The following is a 19,010-nucleotide window of genomic DNA, read 5'->3' as shown; positions in this document are numbered from 1 at the left end:
AAGCACTGCAAATATATAGAAAATTTCTGGAAAAAATACATAAGCAACAGTAGTTACCTCCAAAACCCGGAACTGAACGTGGAGCAGAAGGAAGGGGAGGGGGTGATGCGCTCCGGGCCAGCGTCCCCTGCAGCACTACTGGGCTCTCTACCGTGAGCACGCACAATGAGTCCCTACACGCGCACTCACTGGACAGGTGTCTGCTGAGGCCACAAACGGCTCTTAAAGCACCGGGAAAAAAATCAGGCCTGCACTAAAGGACTTTAAGCCTCACGATGTTGAAAAACAGCTAGCACTTAACAAGCGCTGACGTGGGGAAGGTGAGAGGCCGTATGGGGTGGATGCTGGGTTTAGAGGAGGCAAGTCCGGGGGCACCTGGGCAGTTCAGTCAGTTGAGCGTCTGTCTGGCTCTTGACTTCGGCTCAAGGTGCAATCTCACAGTTCACGGGTTCAAGCCCCGCATCAGGCTCCACACAGCGTGGAGCCTACTTGGGGTTCTCTCCCTTTCCCTTGTTTGCACACACGTGTGCATGCGCTCTCTCTCTCAAAATAAACAAACAGTAAAAAAAAAAAAAAAAAAAGGAAAAGGAAAAGGAAAAGAAAAAAGAAAAAAGAAAGAAAAAGAAAAAGAAAAAAAAAAAGAAAAAGAAAAAGAAAAAGGCAAGTCTGCCCCACACATCACACATAAACCATCCACAGTTGGGCTCCCACCCCGCTGTCTCGCCCAGCAAGGGCACTATGTTGGTCAGCACCGGCCATGGGGAGGGACGAGCAAGGAAACCAGGATGAAGACGGAGAAGGTGAGGAGCGGCTGGGTCAGGAGCTTTTCTCCGACCACAGTCCCCTTCCCCGAGTGCCCACGCCACCGTCTAGCGCGTCAGTGCGCCCGTCTCCAAGGCTGCGGCTCCCACGGTGGGTTGTTATCCCACGTGGGCAAACGGCTTTCTCCTCTTCCTCTGTGAATTCCGAACAGAAATCCGGCCACGTGGTTGCTCTCCGCTGACATAATGGCTATTTGGTCCATGGAGTCACATGCAGACAAATTCAACCAAGTGGGAGAGACAAAGGCAGCTTCCTCAGCAGCGCAGCCGCAGGAGGCAGAAGAGGGAGGGGCCGGACGCCAACAGCAGCGGCTACACAGGAGGCCGAGCCCGGAGCCGGAGCCGGAGCCGGAGCCGGAGCCGGAGCCGGAGCCGGAGCCGGAGCGGCAGCAGCCGCAGCCAGTCCACTCGCCGCTCCCTCCACTTACCAATAAACACAACACAGATCCTTCTGGAAGTCCCACTGCTGATGCTCGTTTTTAAGGTAAGAAACGGAAGTGTCTGACTGAGAGGTCGGACACGAGTTTCCCGTGTGCCCTCCCGGGCTCTGCCACACGCAGCGCCAGCTGGGACAGAGCTCATCAGCAGGAGCCTGGCTCCTGAGAGTAGTGCAGGCATTTGTTCCACACCCAACATCGCTCCCAGCTAAGAGGACACCCAAATACACACCACCCCCTCTTCTAAGCACCAACAGAGTCCGAGGAGACCAGCGCAGCTGAGCCCTGCAACATCACAGCAGAGCCGCACTTCAAGCCCACGAGGCGACCTCGCCTGCTCTAAGCACGCACATCTGCAGGGTCCCGTGGCCGTCCTCGACCTGACCCTCAGCTGCTGTCCTCTGAGAGCTCAGCGTGAGCTGACCACTGTGCTCTGGGTTCCGGGTTCTGCACCAAGAGTGTGCCCCAAAGCCGCTGACCTCCACTTCCTGAAGCACCCAGTCTCTCTTAGGACGTCATGACAGACACAAGTTTGCTGCTTCACTGCAGTCAAACTCATCAATCCAAACTACAAATCCTCAGAATGTACATGAAGTTGCAGCAAACTAAAAGAACTCAAAATGCAAAGGAAAACAGCTCAGAGTTTAGACCAACGTGGCAAATCACAATTCTCTCGACTTACACTCAAATACAGAGAGTATAAGTGAAAAAGTCAGGAACGTTCGGGGACTGTGTTTCATATGCAGGAACCTGAGAGCAAAGGGTGTTCAGAAACTGAATGGAAGGTGAAGGGTCCACCTGGGGAAGGAGCGGGTGCTGGCTGCTGTGCGCTCCTGCCCATGACTATGACTTATGACGGCTTCTGCAAGTCCCAAGGCAGGAGGTAAGAACGGAATCGGGACGTGGTCACGTACATCTCAGCATGCGTGCGCCCCCAACCCGGCCCTCTGTGACCCGTGCCCACCACATGGGCTGCTGTACCTGATGGTTCCTGTGGGGGAGGGAAGGGGGCTGATGAGGTGGGCCATGGTGTCTGGAATGTTGATGGTCAGGGGCGAGATGTGGGCCTGCACGGGCTTCACTGGGGACTCAGGAGCCTCCTGCTTCTCCCTCTTCTCACTGGACAGGGCAGTGAACGTGATCTTGATGTTTGTGCTTGGGAACCTAAACGTGCACCTGAAAAAAAAAAAAAAAAAAAAAGCCAACTGTCAGCACCTGTCTGCCAGACCAGAGGACACGGTGTCCCACCTAAAGCAAGACAAAGAGCCCAAGTGTCCCCAAACGCACTGGAGCCTCATCTTGCGGTGAAGAAGCCACTGAGAAACTCCACTTCAACCTCACCCTGGGTGTCATAAACCACTTAATGAAGCCACAAAAAGGCATTTCATGACTTTAAAACACTAGTAAACAAATACGTTCTTTTTTAAAAATTTTTTTATGTGTATTTATTTTTGAGAGAGAGAACGAGAGTGCATGTGAGTGGGGGAGGGGCAAAGAGAGAGGGAAACAGAATCGCAAGCAAGCTCTGCGCTGACAGCAGAGAGCCCAGTGCGGGGCTTGAACCCACGAACTGCAACATCATGACCTGAGCTGAAGTCAGACGCTGAACCAACTGAGCCACCCAGATGCCCTAACAAATACGTTGTTTAGACCATCCAAATAGAAGGAAAAAATTCAAATGTGACTTAATCTGCATTATTACTTATAAAATAAATACATAAATATAGCTGGATCATTAAGCAATGCAATTTTGTGGCTGTTTCTTAATTAAGAAAGTATTCCTTTTGAAAAATCCCATCACCTTTATCACTGAGCAAACAAGAGCTAGAGATATTAAATTTTGGGGGAAAAGGCTTTTAATTCAATACTCTGGTTCAGCTTTAATATAACTTCCTTGACATATCTCAAGTATATTTATTTAAAAAAAAAAAAGTAATGCAAGCCAAACATCTTTAAAGAATAAAATTTAAAAATAGCTCCACAGACTCAGTCTGTGTCTGATCTCACACCCAGTTAAATAGCACCTGACCTGTGTGTATATAAATGACCAAATATCCAGCTGATGGTACTCAGCTGACCTCTGTGTGTCTATCCCGGGGGACCCATCCTGGTGGTCAGCTCTGCCCACCACTGTCCTCCCTGGGTGCCTGCCAAGGAAAGATCCAGAATGTGAAGGGCACACATCCCTCCCACTTCTGGTGATGCCTTCAAGGCAATACTTCCCAAGACTCTAGTTGAGGGTTAGAAAGGACGCCACTTGGCAGGGTTTTGACACTCGCTGCCTGGCTTCCTCTGAATGCGCTGACACGGGATTCCCTGCCCCTTCACTTCCCTCATGTGGCACACCAGTCAGTCCTGCAGCCTCAGTGGGCAGAGCAGACCCTGACTGCCTCCTTCCTGATACCCAGCACCCACACCTTCCCTGTTCCTATCTCTCAGGGCTCCTTCTCAATCCGTACTGAACTCTCCTCCCTTACACCTCACTGTCCAATGCCGCAAACTCAGGGTCCAGCTTCCAGGCTTCTCTGTCCGCATCCACTGCCTGGACAAGCTCACGCAGGCCCATGACTCTCCCCTCTACACACTCCCAAATGATTCAAAAATCCACATTTCCTGCCCTCTGGACCTAATCTCTCACTGCCTTCCTGATGCCCCCCTCTGTACCCACACCGGTCATCTCTAATAAGACCCGACACCAGCTTCTCCCCAGAGCTCCCCGTGACAGTGAATGGCATCACCCAGTTGCTCAGGCCAGAAACAGGATTCACCCAGTCTACCTGCTAAGCCATCAGCTCTCACCTTCAAAACACACTCATCATCAGAACTGAAAACATCTGCTCTGCCAGAAACCATGCTGAGGCACTAAAAAGGCTACTTTTTAGCCTTGATCACCTTCTAAGAGAAAACTTTTACAAATCACATATCCAACATAGGACCCCTATCCAGACTATAAAGGCTATATAAAAGCGACAGTAAGAAAAACAATCCACTAAGAAATGGGCAAAAAAAACCTAAAGCAAAACAAAACAAAACAGAAACACTTTGCTAAAGGTACATAAGCGGTACATAAGCATGAGAAGATGTTCAACATCACTAACCATTAGGGCAAGGCAAAATGAAACTGCCATGGGGGGTGGGGGGGCCCCTGGGTGGCTCTGTCAGATGTCTGACTTTGGCTCAGGTCATGATCTCACAGTTCATGACTTCAAGCCTGGCATCAGGCTTCTCTTTCTCTCTCTCTCCCCCTCCCCCCACCCTTCACTCACTTAAAAGAAATAAACTTAAAAACAAAACTGCCATGAGGGGGGGCTCCTGGGTGGCTCAGTGGTTAGGCATCCAACTTTTGATGTTGGCTCACAGCTCGTGGGATCAGGCCCCTTGTCTGGCTCTTCAGTGACAACGTGGAGCCTGCCTGGGATCCTCTCTCTGCCCCTCCCTTGCTCTCAAGCACAATCTCTCTCTCTCTCAAAATAAATAACCATTAAAATACCCCAAAGGTCTGCATGGGAAAGGCCAGAGGGAAAGTCAGCCTCCTCCTGCCTGCTCTTGGGGACCACCCCTTCCCTCCCCGTCCTTCCTCCACTCCCAACTTCCCAGAGGCTCCTACCCGACTCTGAGTCAGACCTCATCACCCCTGCCTCTTGTCTCTCCCTGCCCTTGCTTCCTACAGGGAGGTTCCCTCCCACACCTCACCCACCTGTCCCAGAGCCTTCCCTGAAGGCCCTGTCCCGCTCTTCATTTCACTAAGGTCATGTGACTCTAAGTTACACCCACAAGTGCTTGTTGTCACCCTCAACAGGATGCAAAGCTCCAGGAGAGCAAAGCCCTTGCCTGCTGGGTTCACTACTATAACCTGGAGCCTAGAAGAGTTCTCGGTTTATATGAACCAGACCCTCAGCCCACACCTGTGGAATTAAAAAACGCCCAGTTTCATATATTGAAAAGGCAATAAAAACAAGCAGGTGACATGATGAATAAAGCAAGTGAGACGCCCACAGCTGAACACCTTGCAAATGCTGGTATGAGATCTGAATCAATTCTAGGCTTAGAAAAGGTGATGATGACCCCGGTGGCCACTAAACTTTTAGCACAACACACATGACAAGTGTGGAAATAAAGATAGGTTTTCCTCCTTTTTTCTCCCACGCACAGCACCTGAGCCCCCGCCTCAGACAACTCCTCACTCCCACGTCAGCAGGAAGGCCGGGCCGCGAGAAGCGGCGCACAGACCTCTGGGCCTGTAGAGCTGCCACCTCTGTGGCTGTTTCCTCACCCACAGGGCAGAGATGGCAGCATCTCCCTCTTAAAGAATCTCAGTGATTAATTCCGATAATTTTTGTCAAACACTCAAATGTTTCTTAAGATGAAAAAAACCAAACTACCTTCTGCCCCACTTCAAGCGATGGACACTTCCTTCTCCCGCAGACAGTATCTGTAGTCCCCCCTGCCACTTGTTCCATCGCCACCCTGAGCACTTCCAGAAAGCCCGCCTCAAGCACAGCAACAGCATACATGCCTCCCTGGCCGCCAAGCAGTGCAGAAGCAACACGGCCCTGCGGGATTCCAGCACGGGAACTCCAGAAAGGCGAGCTCTGCCCTCCCTCACGGGGCAGATCTGCGACTCCCGTGTTTAGTTCCGCTTTTCCCAAAGTAAGACCATACCCTCCGCTAGGGCCTCAGCTTACACTTTTCCGGAGCATCACCCACCCACAGCATCTGTGCACACAGAAGCGGCTGAGTGCTACCTCTGGGCAGGGTACCGCCCCCTCAAGGACATTCTTCCTTTGCGTCTGAGTCCCAAGGTATCCAATTAAAGGTGGAATTGGGAACAGCCAATTCCCTGTCCCCTGGCTGTCTCCAGGGCAAGGTGCTGTCAGGCCACCTGCTGCTAGCCTCTGGCCAACGGCGTGCAAGACTTCCATCCTGGCCACCACTGGCCACTGCTGCCACCGACCCCACCTCCTCGACAGGTGAAAATCGTGAAATCTCTGTTTTCATCTAAGCTCAAACTTCCTATGTGTATGAACCAGGAAACATATTTAAAAACCACCCAGACATCCTGGTAACTTTCTGTTTTTTAATCTGGGTTCTGGTTACCTGAGTGAATTCCTGTTTGTGGAAATTCATCAAGTTATACACGTATGACACTTATGCTTTTCTGTACAAATAGTATACCTCAATAGAGAGTGGTTTTTTAAAATTAAAAAAGCTATCCACGTAGGTAGATACAGAAATAGCACAATGCCAATAATGTGACAGGGGGTTCACAGTGCTGTCTTCTATACTTTTGTGCTAACGATAGCTTATTTCTTGACCTGGGTTGTAATTACGTCGGTACCCACGATACCAAGATAACTGATTTTTCTATGTAGATTACATTCAAAGCAAAATACACTAAAACCATTTTCAAGTTCTCTACAGAGTTCAATTAGTTCTGAAATCCTTGTTCCCCTTTAGGGTAGATGCATGACCACCACTTGACTCTGCCAAGCTAGAAACAAAAAACAGCACAATTATTTTGATTAGTTGCCTCACAAAACTAAAAAGAGCAGCAGAACATTAGAACAGCACGGAGGTGAAGGTAAACCCACGTGAGGGGATCCTCTTTGGGTCTCTGCCTTCTCCACACCACAGAGTGGCCTGAATTTCAGGGCTGGAAGGCCCATCACATGTGTGCACACTGGTCCACTTCCCTGCAGTGCCTGCCGGTCAGGGCAAGGGTGTGAATGCCCGTGTCTCACACTTATGTCACAATACCTCACTTGAGGTGTTCTTTAAAAATACTTTAATTCATTCTAAAAGATGTGTAATGAAGCTCAGTGTAAGAATATGAATCTGGGGGCTCCTGGGTGGTTCAGTCGGTTGAGCATCTGACTCTTGATATTGGCTCAGGTCATGATCTCACAGTTGTGAGATCGAGCCCTGCACGTGGAGCCTGCTTAAGATTCATTCATTCTCTTCCTCCCTCCCTCCCTCCCTCCCTCTCTCTCTCTCTCCCCCCACACACCTCTCCCCTACTCATGCATGTGCATACACTCTCTCTCAAAAAAGAAAAAAGAATAATGAACTTGTTTGCTAGAGTCTGACAATTATGACAATAGAGGAAAAGGAAAGATTAAGAAATGAACAGTGAGAAAAGCCAGATAGCAGAATCACAAATCCCTAAGTAAAAACAAAACCAGAAACGCCAAATCACAGGACATCGGCCTGATGTATTGAGCACCTCTGAGAACTGAGAACCACAAATCAAAACTTACAGCAGCAACACAACAGCTGATGGTTTCAAATGTATGCAAAGGACCTTGATAAAAATTAAGTTTCAGGGTGCCTGGGTGGCACAGTTAGGCGTCTGACTTGGCTCAGGTCATGATCTCATGGTTTGTGAGTCTGAGCCTCTCATGGGGCTCTCAGCTGACAGCCTGGAGCCTGGAGCCTGCTTCAGATCCTCTGTCTCCCTCTCTCTCTGCCCCTCCCCCACTGTGAGCCTGCTCGCTCCATCTCAAAAATAAATAAAAATGTTTAAAAAAATTAAGTTTCTCTAAAAAAATTTTGTTTTTCATTAAAAAGGGGGGGGCGCACCTGGGTGGCTCAGTCGGTTAAGCATCTGACTCTTGATTTCGGCTCAGGTCATGATCTCGTTGTTTGTGGGATTGAGCCCCGCGCTGGGCTCTGTGCTGACAGCATGGAGCCTACTTGGGATTCATTCTTTCTTTCTCTTTCTCTCTCTCTCTCTCTCTCTCTCTCTCTCTCTCTCTCTCTCTCTCCTCCCTCCCTCCCTCCCTCAAAATAAATAAGTAAACTTAAAAAAATAAAAATAAAAAGTGGTATTTCAATTAAAGAAAAAATGTTTTTCAGGGGCGCCTGGGTGGCTTAGTCGGTTAAGCATCTGACTCTGGGTTTCAGCTCAGGTCATGATCCCAGTGTAAGGCTCCGTGCTGACAGTGCAGAGCCTGCTTGGGATTCTTGCTCTCTACCCCCCTTCTCTGCCTCTCCCCCCAATCATGCTCGCCCTCTCTGTTTCTCAAAATAAATATTGAAAAAAAATTTTTTCAGGAAAAAAATGAGAGAGATAAAGTGTGATAACTGTTAATATTTGGGGACTCCAGGAAAATGGAAATTCTCTGTTCTATTTTTACAGCTTTTCTATGAAGTCTGAAGTGATTTCAAAGAAAAGGAAAATAATTTTGGTAACTTTCAAAATGTCCAGTGCAAAGCTCAGTGACCTAGGCCATCTGTGCCAGGCTGACAATTGTGCACAATGTTCAGGACATCCATGACAGCTGTGACAAGGTGAGCACAGACACAGAGAATGTTCAGAAACCGTCTCACTCGTGCAGCTGCTCATGTGGTTGTGTTGCACGGAAGCACCCGTCCACAACGGACGGGCCTTCACCACTGACAGCCTGGAGCCCTGCTCTGGGACACACCCTCATCATCTCTCTTCTGTGGGAGTCTATGACATTTCAGAGTCCCATCAAATTCCAAGCACAACTTGGTGGGACACTTAACACAGTTAATGAAATGTCACCTCACCGTAATTCTCATGGACTCCTCACCCTCGTCCTGGGCCTCAGGCTAAGCAGTATGACCCCAGTTTGGGGGTACCCAGGGCAGTATCACGGCCACATTCACACAGTGATCTTGACACCTGCACACTCTCACTCACCCAGCACAGGTGACATGTTACTTATACACACGATCCTGTCACTGGGCTTCCAAACTACGACCTAAGAAGCTGTGGTCTGTAGTGATAACACACTCCGTACTCTGGATTTCTTCTCCCCTTGGAAAAACATCTGTCCCTTCTTAACACAGCAATACTCTCACAGAGCAGCATCTCCCAAACCACACCCCCTCAGCACAGCACTGAATGTCCTGATGCACAACACCCACCAGCAGGCAAGGCAAATCCTGCTGTGGTAACACGTGGCCCCCAGAACTCTGTGGCTTGAAACAAAGGTCTGGATCTAGCATCTGTCATTCACCCCCTCCACAGCAGCTGGTCTGCTCTACATTTCCTTCACTCTGGGAAGGTGAAGGAAAGGTGGTGGCCCCATTTCAGACGGTGCTGGTCCCAAGGCGGAGAGAAAAGACAGAAGGTAGGAGCCAGGTCCCACGGCCACACCTGCAGTCGAGGGGCAGAAGAGGACCACAGGAAGGACCTCCCCTACGCAACATCACCTCCCCTGTGTCAGCAATCCCAAGGGGTGCCTGGAAAATCGTCTGAAATCTTTCTGCCTATGCAACTAACCCACAAAGGCACTAAGCTGAGCTGCTGACCTGTTCTCTAGGGAAAGAAATGAGACGTCAGTTACTCACCTACGACGACTGACAGAATCTAACGTGAAGGAGGAGAAGATCTGATAGTTTAACCTCACGGTTGGCAAAGGAAAAGGCTGTGTTAATAAAAATGTGTTTTGGGGCGCCTGGGTGGCTTGGTCAGTTAAGCGTCCGACTTCGGCTCAGGTCATGATCTCACGGTCCGTGGGTTCGAGCCCCGCGTCGGGCTCTGTGCTGACGGCTCAGAGCCTGGAGCCTGTTTCAGATTCTGTGTCTCCCTCTCTCTCTGCCCCTCCCCCGTTCATGCTCTGTCTCTCTCTGTCTCAAAAATAAATAAACGTTTAAAAAAAAAACCAAAAACGTGTTTCACAGGGTGGACAGTGCTCCAAGGCCATCAATGATTTGGTATAAGCAGCAAGCGACACCAAGAACATGGAGGGCAGCAGAATCCTCCGCATTTGAGGAAACGTGTAGACAGTGACACCGAAGAGTAGACTGGGAGGAAAGAGTGGGAATGAGTGGGAAAGAGGAAAGAGTGGGAAGCAGTGAGGACGCTCCTCAGGAGCCCAGGGCGTGTAGCACTGGCACCTCGGGGGCAGTGAGGACGGAGGGGGCCTGGATTCAGAGACAGAAATAAACAGCCTGTAGACACAGTGCTAAGTATGGGCTGAGGGGACGGCGGTAACAGTTACCGAGATGCAGGTGGATGGGGGGCGGGGGTGGGGAACAGGTGAAGTGGACACATGACACATGAGGTGTCCCTCAGCCACCACCCCAGGGGGACGTCCCCTAGCCCTTTAGCGAAGCATGGATGGAGACACGCCTCAGTGTCCTCAGCGCAGAGAGGGCACATGTGGCACATCACAGAAGAGAAGGAACCTGAGAAACTCAGCCAGCACGTCTGGCAAAAGAGAATGTTCGGGACTCAACCAAGCATTCCTTCGAACGTTAACATGAGAGTTTAAAAATGGGTTCTAGTCCCAACTGAGTCCTGACAGCAAGCCTGCTTTTTAGAGTTTATTTATTTTTAAGAGAGAGAGAGAGAGAGAGAGAGAGAGAGAGAGAGAAAGGGGGGGGGGGCGGGGCAGAGAGAAAGGGAGAGAAAGAGTCCCAAGCAGACTCTGTCTGCACTGTTAGCACGGAACCCGACTCGGGGCTCGAAGTCCTGAACCGTGAGATCACGACCTCAGCCAAAACCAAGAGTTGGACGCTTAACCAACCGAACCACCCCAGCGCCCCAAGCCATGCTTCTTTTTTCTCTTCTGCAAAAATGGAAGAAAATCCCTCGTCTTTCTGAACCCTGAGGAGGACTGAAACCAAGAGCCACTTTAAGTTCACCATTTGCTTCCACCAGGTTCCTCTAATATATGATAGAAATATTGAAACTTGTGACACAATCTTTCTTGAATTGTTGCCCCTAATTGATCACCAGTGAGTGACTCACCAGTCACCTCCTACCCCACGATGTCTTTTGCACACGCTAGGACAACACACCCACCCCCCAGTCAGTCCTGCTCACAGGCCACCCTGAGCCAGGAGCCCAAGGCTGCCTCCACCATCAGTCTGAAGTGGCCCGCAGCCTGGCAGGCACTCCTGTGCCCCTCGCCCTGCCGCGCGCCAGCTCAGGGAAGGGCCGCACTGCCCCTCCGAGGAAGCAGTGCCTACTTCAAGTGCACAAGTTACAAGTAGAAACTGTGACCAAGTTTGATACAGTCGAGGACAACGAAAAATACACTGGGGACGAAGTTGGAACCCCCGAGGAGTCTATATACTTTCGTCACACCTCAGCAATTAGTCAAGCAACACCTATCACCTCAGCTTGAACTTCTTACCCTGGAAATGCTAAAATGCTAGCTTTCCACGAAAACTTGTGAAATGCAATGGTGTGTATCAAAGCAGGCCATGCTATCTGAGGTTGTACTAGGTTGGGCACGAACCTTCTAATCACAGCCTCGACGTCTGCTGCTTCAGTGAGCTGCCTGCCTGCAGGGGCCTGTCTCTGACTGAAGCACTTTACTGTCGCGTTTGCTTCACAAGGACTTAGAAACGGCACAGCTTATGAAATAAACTGCTTACACGTGGAGAGGACTGGCTGTGGGCGCAGGTGCTAACAGTCCCACAGGTGCTATGCTCAGAGGGACCCACAAGTGAGGGTTAATGCTCTCCGGCCACCATCCTGAAATCCTCAATGATTTCATTTCTGAATATAGGTTTTGTAAGTAAAGTCCAATGACACCAGAGAGCACAGGTCCAGACTTGGGAGCCCCAGCTCACCTACATCTTGCTCTCCTGCACGAACACCTCCTCTCCCATGACCATCCTCTGTCCCACACAGAGCCTGGAGGGGACACCTTGGGTGTCCAGGAGGATCTGCACTTGCCCCAGGGAGCATCCCTCTGCCTAAGAAAGCTTGACGTTAAGTAACAAGGCTGAGAAACCACACGAGAGAGGACGAGGTTTTCTCCTGCCTTCTCAGTCCGTATTTCCACTCTGCACTGGAGCCCAACGATTATGGAGCTGGGCTGTACCCTGAGATCCTAGACATGAACTAGGAAATGGTGCACTTCCACAGACCAGGAAGCCTCAACTCCAGAAACATTCCTGACCCAACTTAGGGGCTGACGGTGGGCTTTCCACCAGCAGCTTCACAAGTAGCTGACCAGTGCTTCTGAGTTCTTCTTCGGTTTGGAGAAGAACCGTGTTTGTTTTCTGTCATTCTGCCTACTCCCCATTTGCAGTCAGGGGAAAGGCCGACTCAGAAGAGCATGTTCGTTGAAGATCCTGAGGCCAGGCTGGGGGTCAGGGTGGCAGTGGATGTTGGGATGGTCAACTATGATGCTTTGTGCTTCCAGCAGCCCCATAAAACATGGGATAAATCCTACTTTAACTTTCAGGATGTAACCCTCAGTCATTTAGGACACGCTCTAGACTAATGAAGACTCCCGCTGGTTGTGAGAAGTAAATCCATGAATCCTCTCTCGTCTAAAAGGCCACATTCCGCGGCTCTTGGTGCCGATGGCCGGGTGGACTGTGGCTGTCACCCCGATGGTAGCAGCAGACAGGCGCACTGAACATACAGGAATGGCTAACAAGTATATGAAAAGATGCTCAACATCATTAGCCATCAGCGAGATGCAAATCAAACCACGATGAGGTACTACTACACCCAGGCAGCCTGCAAAAGAGGAGGAGGAAGATGTTGGGGAAGAAACATTCTACTATCTTGACTGGAGCTTTGGTTACACAGACATACATATCTGTCAAAATTCTCTGCGGGGCACCTGGGTGGCTCAGTCAGTTAAGCATCCGACTTCCGCTCAGGTCATGATCTCGTGGTTTGTGAGTTCAATCCCCACATCAGGCTCTGTGCTGACAGCTCACAGCCTGGAGTCTGCTTCAGATTCTGTCTCCCTCTCTGTCTGCCCCTCCCCTGCTTGTGCTCTGTCTCCCTCCCTCTCTCAAAAATAAACATTAAAAAAAAAAAACCTCTTTGAAAGGTACCCTTAAAACAGCTTTTTTTAATCCTATTGAGGTATAAAAATATTTGAGGTATAAAAACATACCTCAAAAATGTTTGTGTAAAAAAATAATCTGGCAACAATGTATTAATTTATGTTTGTTATATAAAACAGAAAAATAGCAAGCAAACAGGATGAGAAAAATAACAAGTATAATTTCTCCTCAAACTCTATAAATTAATCATTGCGATCTCATTTTGGGGTGCACATACCCACTCTGGAGACTAACATCCTGGAAAAAATGTCATTTTGGTTTTATTGGTGAAGTTCCATACACAAGGAATACAATGTCTAGGATTGTGTGAGGCTTTCCCCCAGTTTTATTGAAATATAACTGCAACATAACAAGATGTAAGTTTAAGATGCGCGATGTCATGATTTATGCACATACCACAAAATGATCATCGCAATAAGGTTAACACCCATAACCTCAGTTACAATTGTGTGTGTGTGTGTGTGTGTGTGTGTGTGGTGAGAACGTTTACGATCTACCCTCCTAGCAACTTTCACATACACAATACAGCACTGTTAACTATAAACACTGGGGTGCCGGGATGGCTTAGCTAAGCATCCAATTTTGGCTCAGGTCACGATCTCACGGTTTGTGGGATCGAGCCCCATGCTGGGCTCTGTATTGACAGCATGGAGCCTGCTTGGGATTCTCTCTCTGCCCCTCTCCCACTCATGAGTGCACACACATGCTCACTCTCAAAATAAATACATACACTTAAAAAAGATAAACACCATACTCTACATCATATCTTCAGAACTTACTTATGTTACAACTGGAAGTCTGTACCTACTGACCACCTCCACCCGTCTTCCCCTCCCTAGGTTTATGTTTTCTGGATCACTAATACGGCTGCCAATTACAGAGCAGTAAGAGAGATCACTGGGGGCACCTGGGTGGCTCAGCCGGTTAAGCGTCTGACTTTCGCTTAGGTCATGACCTCACGGCTCAGGAGTTAAGGCCGAGTCAGGCTCTGTACTGACAGCAGAGCCTGGAGCCTGCTTCAGATTCTGTGTCTCCCTCCCTTACTCTGCCCCTCCACCGCTCATGCTCTGTCTCTAAGAATAAATAAACATTTTTTGAAAAAGAGAGAGAGCGAGAGAGATCACTGTATTGGGTTCCTTATTAAAAGATGAGTTTTCACATGTTTCAAATGGGGGTAAAGTATTTCACCCTTAAGGCGCTTTACAAAAAGATTAATTTCTACTTTATGGGAAAACAAGAGCGTAACCCAGAAGTGAATGGCAAGGTCTGCCTTCTGAACAGGCGGCTCTGACTTGGAGCCGGTCTCCACCACACACGGGTGCACGATGCTGAGCCCGTGCACGAACTCGTACACGTCTCACCTGTCTGGCGAGCTGCACACAAAAGTACATCTACTGAACCTGCAGGAGAGCATTCTGGAAATCCTATGCTGAATGGCCACTAAGCACACGAAATGATCCTCAACATCATTTGCCCCCAAGAGAAATGCAAGTTAAAATCACAGTAAAATACCACCATACACCCACTAGAAAACCTACAAGGAGAAAGAGAAAATGCCAACTTTGACGAAGCCGTGAAGTCACCTGAGTGGCACTTTACACAGGGTCAGTGGGTGTAAACTATACCAAGTGTCTTCCAAAGTGGCTGCACCCACAAAAGTGAACATATGCACATCCTGTGAGCCAGCAGAGCCACGGAGCCAAGCACATCCAACAGAAATGTGTGTGCTCATCAAAACACAGCTACGGGAATCTCAAATGTTCATTTAAAATAAGTCTTCAGGGGCACCTGGGTGGCTCAGTCGGTTAAGCGTCTGACTTCGGCTCAGGTCATGACCTCATAGTTCGTGGATTCGAGCCCCGCGTCGGGCTCTGTGCTGACAGCTCAGAGCCTGGAGCCTGTTTCAGATTCTGTGTCTCCCTCTCTCTCTCTGCCCCTCCCCTGTTCATGCTGTCTCTGTCTCAAAAGTAAAAAATAACCAGTAAAAAAAAAAAAAAAAAAAAAAAAAAAAATTTTAATAAATAAATAAAAATAAAACAAGTCTTCAAACTTAGAAAATATCCAGAAAATACTCACAGCAACACTGTCCATTACATGAGACCAAAATAAAACTACCTGTCTTACTATAGCAGAACATCAAATCGTGGCACTCACGTTACCGAATACTTTATAGCAATGAGAATGAATGATTCACAGCTAAGTATAAATCTATGAGCTAACCTCACCATCATTTTATTCAGTGAAAAGCCAACATCAGCCCCTGAAAGTCCATGTATTCCACGTATATGAAGTTCAGAAGCCCACAGAACAGTCTCTGGTTTAGATTTCGGGCCAGTGCTTCTGTTGCTGGGAGGGCCTTCCAGGTACTGATGATATAGTGTTCCCAAAATGGGGGCAAGTTACGCCCTAGGTTGTCCTTAAGCTCTACACGTAGGATCTGTGTCCTTTCCTGTGTGTGCATCATACTAAAACAAAAACAACAAAAATAATGGAAGGTGACAATCAAATTACTCTCGAGGTCCAGATGAGAAATCACTATGTCAAGAGCAATGTAGAGGAAGGAAGGGTGGAAAGGACAGGTGTGAGAAACGTGCAAATGAAATGACTGAGGCAGAGACAGAATTCTACCCAGGCAGACAAGCAACGTAGACCAAGGAGAGAGGGAAACCACCATCCCAGATTCACACCAGCTCACAGGAAGAAAGGAGGGCACCTGAAACAGACAGAGACAGCAGGGCTGCAGACTTGGAGGCTTTACACCACCGAGGACAGCCACCTGTGAGCATCGTGCTCCTCGCGACCCCACAACAACTTGCCTTCAAGCAGTCCTATGCCCTACACAAGTCCACAGTCCCTTGTTCACAAATTCTAAAAAACAAACAGCTCCAAAATCCCTGACTTGAAATTGTTTGGCGGCCAATTCTGACCCAAACTGAGAAGGAGCTATTTATAGCCTTTAATTATCCGGCTTAGAATATTCATGTATTTCATGACAGAAATTCTAATGTGTTGAATTACAGGTGCTGAGAATGTGAAATAATATGCAGCACACACACTACTACTTTTCTAAAATCCAAACTACTCTGATTCTGGAACACCTCTGGCTCCATGGGCTGCAGGGATCTGTACATATACTGTCTGCTGGCCCTGACACTGTGCCATATCCAAGAATTTCTCCAGAAATATTCTGATTTATTTAGGGGAACAATCAAAATGGCTTACTTCAAAAAGAGTAACTCCAGAGGCACCTGGGGGGCTCAGTTGATTAAGTGTCCAACTGCGACCTAGGTCATGATCTTTTATAGTTCATGAGTTTGAGCCCCGCATCAGGCTCTGTGCTGACAGCTGGGAGCCTGGATCCTGCTTCAGATTCTGTGTCTCCCTCTCTCTCTGCCCCTCTCCTGCTTGTGTTCTATCTCTCCCTCTCAAAAATAAATATTAGAAAAATGTTTATTAAATTTAGCATTTAGATTTATATCCAATAACCTGTTCATGTTGTAGTTGCAAATTTAAAATACAACAGTAATTTCAAATAAGTCCAACTTAAACATAGATATTTGATCCAAAAATTAGCTTTGCAGTTGTAAAAGCCTCAGTACTCTTCCATTTCTCCCTCCTACCCCCACATCAGGTTTTCTACTTCAAAAAGAAATCTCATCATCCCTCAGTTTAAAAAAAGCTCCCTGGTGTTTTCTCTCCACCAGAAAACAAACCAAGAAAGAATGAAGAACACACACATTCTCCAGACTCATCACTACTGCTGGGCTGAGAGGGCGGTGAGCCCCTCCTGACGCCGTCCGTGCTGAGCCTGGCTCAGGAGGGCCTGGCTGGAAGAAGCGCTCTAAGTTTGGCAGGGGCTTTACTCCCAACAAAACATGGCGTGGGGCACTTTGCTTTTCACTTTATGCCCGTGACACACGGAAGAGCCCCCAGGCAGCAGTCCAGAGCCTGCCACCTTGCAGCCATCACATGCACTGGGGCCCACGTGTAGACAACGGACAAAAGAAGGGTCCCGGGAGAATGAAGGTCAAGTGCTGGAATGGCAGACTTGGGGTGACCTTCCCTTTTGCAAAATAAAACTTAATGGTACTACGTGTCTAGTATTTTTAATAAAAAGAAAGCAGGGAACATTTATGGACATAGGCATTTGACACAGAAACATCACTAAGAATCTAATCCTTTAAAATTCAATTACAATATTGTTTACAATAGCATAAACAGTTAATCTCCTGAACAACAGGAGATGGTGGGTAAGTCGCAACATGTCAAATAGATGGAAGCTGCCGCAGCCAATTACAATGGATGTTTAAAGGGTTAACGGACACCTTAGAAAAAGTCATAAACATCTTACCCACTAACAGGATTTAAATCTACCATTTAAAAACAACTTCAAGGGGCGCCTGGGGGCTCAGTCGGTTGAGCGGCCGACTTCAGCTCAGGTCACGATCTCGCGGTCCGTGAGTTCGAGCCCCGCGTCGGGCTCTGTGCTGACCGCTCAGAGCCTGGAGCCTGCTTCCGATTCTGTGTCTCCCTCTCTCTCTGCCCCTCCCCCGTTCATGCTCTGTCTCTCTCTGTCTCAAAAATAAATAAACGTTAAAAAAAAATTTTTTTTAATAAAAAATAAAAACAACTTCAAGGGGCACCTGGGTGGCTCAGTCACTTAAGCCTAGGACTTCGACTCTCGGCTCAGGCCATGATCTCATGCTTTGTGAGCCTGAGGCCCACCTGGCGCTCTCCCACTGTCCGCACAGAGCAGGGTTCAGATCCTCAGGTCGCCTTCTCTCCTTGCTCCTCCCCCACCTCTTGTGTGTGTTCTCTCTCTCTCTCTAAGATAAACATTAAAAAAAATTTTTTTTAAACAAAACCAAATTCAAACTTACAGAATAACGCACATATTTTGTGTTAACAATAGTTACTCTGGATGGTGGGATTATGAGTAACTTTTCTTATCCATTTTTACAGTTCCAAATATTCTATCACAGCATTTTACACTACTTCACACTTTATAATTATTTTTTTATATTCAAGTTAGTTAACATACAGTGTATGCAGAACCCACTGATTCACCTCTTATATAAGACACCCAGTGCTCCTCCCCAAATGCCCTGCTTAATGCCTATCACCCATTTAACCCATCCCCCACTTCCAGCAACATTCAGTTTCTTCTCTGTATTTTTTTTTTTTAATGTTTATTTTTGAGAGACAGAGACAGAGACAGAGACAGAGACAGAGTGCGAGCGGGAGAGGGGCAGAGAGAGAAGGAGACACGGAACCCGAAGCAGGCTCCGGGCTCCGAGCTGTCAGCACAGAGCCCGACGTGGAGCGTGAATGACCTGAGCTGAAGTAGGACGCTTAACCGACTGAGCCACGTGGACGCGCATGTTCTCTGTACTTAAGAATCTTGTATGCTTTGCCTCCCTCCCTGTTTTTACCTTATTTTTCCTTCCTCCCCCCATGTTCATCTGTTGAGTTTCTCAAATTCCACATATGAGTGAAATCATGACATCTGTCTTTCTCTGACTTATTTATGATATTTTAAAATAAACTTTATTTGAACATTTTAGAAAGACTACCAGCATCATACGAATTCAATTCAACAAGTATCAGAACTCCTTGGTACTAACCTTTCTTATTTTATCATTTTTTTAGTGTTTATTTTTGAGACAGAGAGAGACAGAACATGAACGGGGGAGGGTCAGAGAGAGGGAGACGCAGAATCCGAAGCAGGCTCCGGGCTCTGAGCTGTCAGCACAGAGCCCAATGTGGGGCTCGAACTCATGGACTGTGAGATCATGACCTGAGCGGAAGTCAGATGCTTAACCGACTGAGCCACCCAGGCATCCCCTGGTACTAATCTTTCTAACCAGGTACCCAAACCCTAGCCCACAGTACCAATCAAGCAGCTGGTGATCGACTCTCAACCAAGTGCCAGACTAGTCTGATGCACTCCGGCAGAAAA

The 19,010-nt window shown here is 48.1% G+C and overlaps 1 protein-coding gene across 3 annotated transcripts in view; it reads right to left on the bottom strand.

Annotated features, from left to right (window-relative positions):
- Positions 1-19,010, bottom strand: part of FOXK2 (forkhead box K2) — a 64,151-nt gene that overhangs the window by 26,662 nt on the left and 18,479 nt on the right. For all 3 annotated transcript variants that reach the window (XM_042916106.1, XM_042916107.1, XM_042916108.1), the window contains exon 2: positions 2,240-2,434. In XM_042916106.1, the coding sequence (XP_042772040.1) occupies positions 2,240-2,434 (195 nt within the window). The remainder of the gene's footprint in view (positions 1-2,239; positions 2,435-19,010) is intronic.

This window comes from Panthera leo, chromosome E1 (genome assembly GCF_018350215.1).
Source record: "Panthera leo isolate Ple1 chromosome E1, P.leo_Ple1_pat1.1, whole genome shotgun sequence".
Taxonomy (NCBI): domain Eukaryota; kingdom Metazoa; phylum Chordata; class Mammalia; order Carnivora; family Felidae; genus Panthera; species Panthera leo.
Note: the sequence above shows the minus strand (reverse complement) of the source record. Positions and strands in the feature narration are given on the sequence as shown.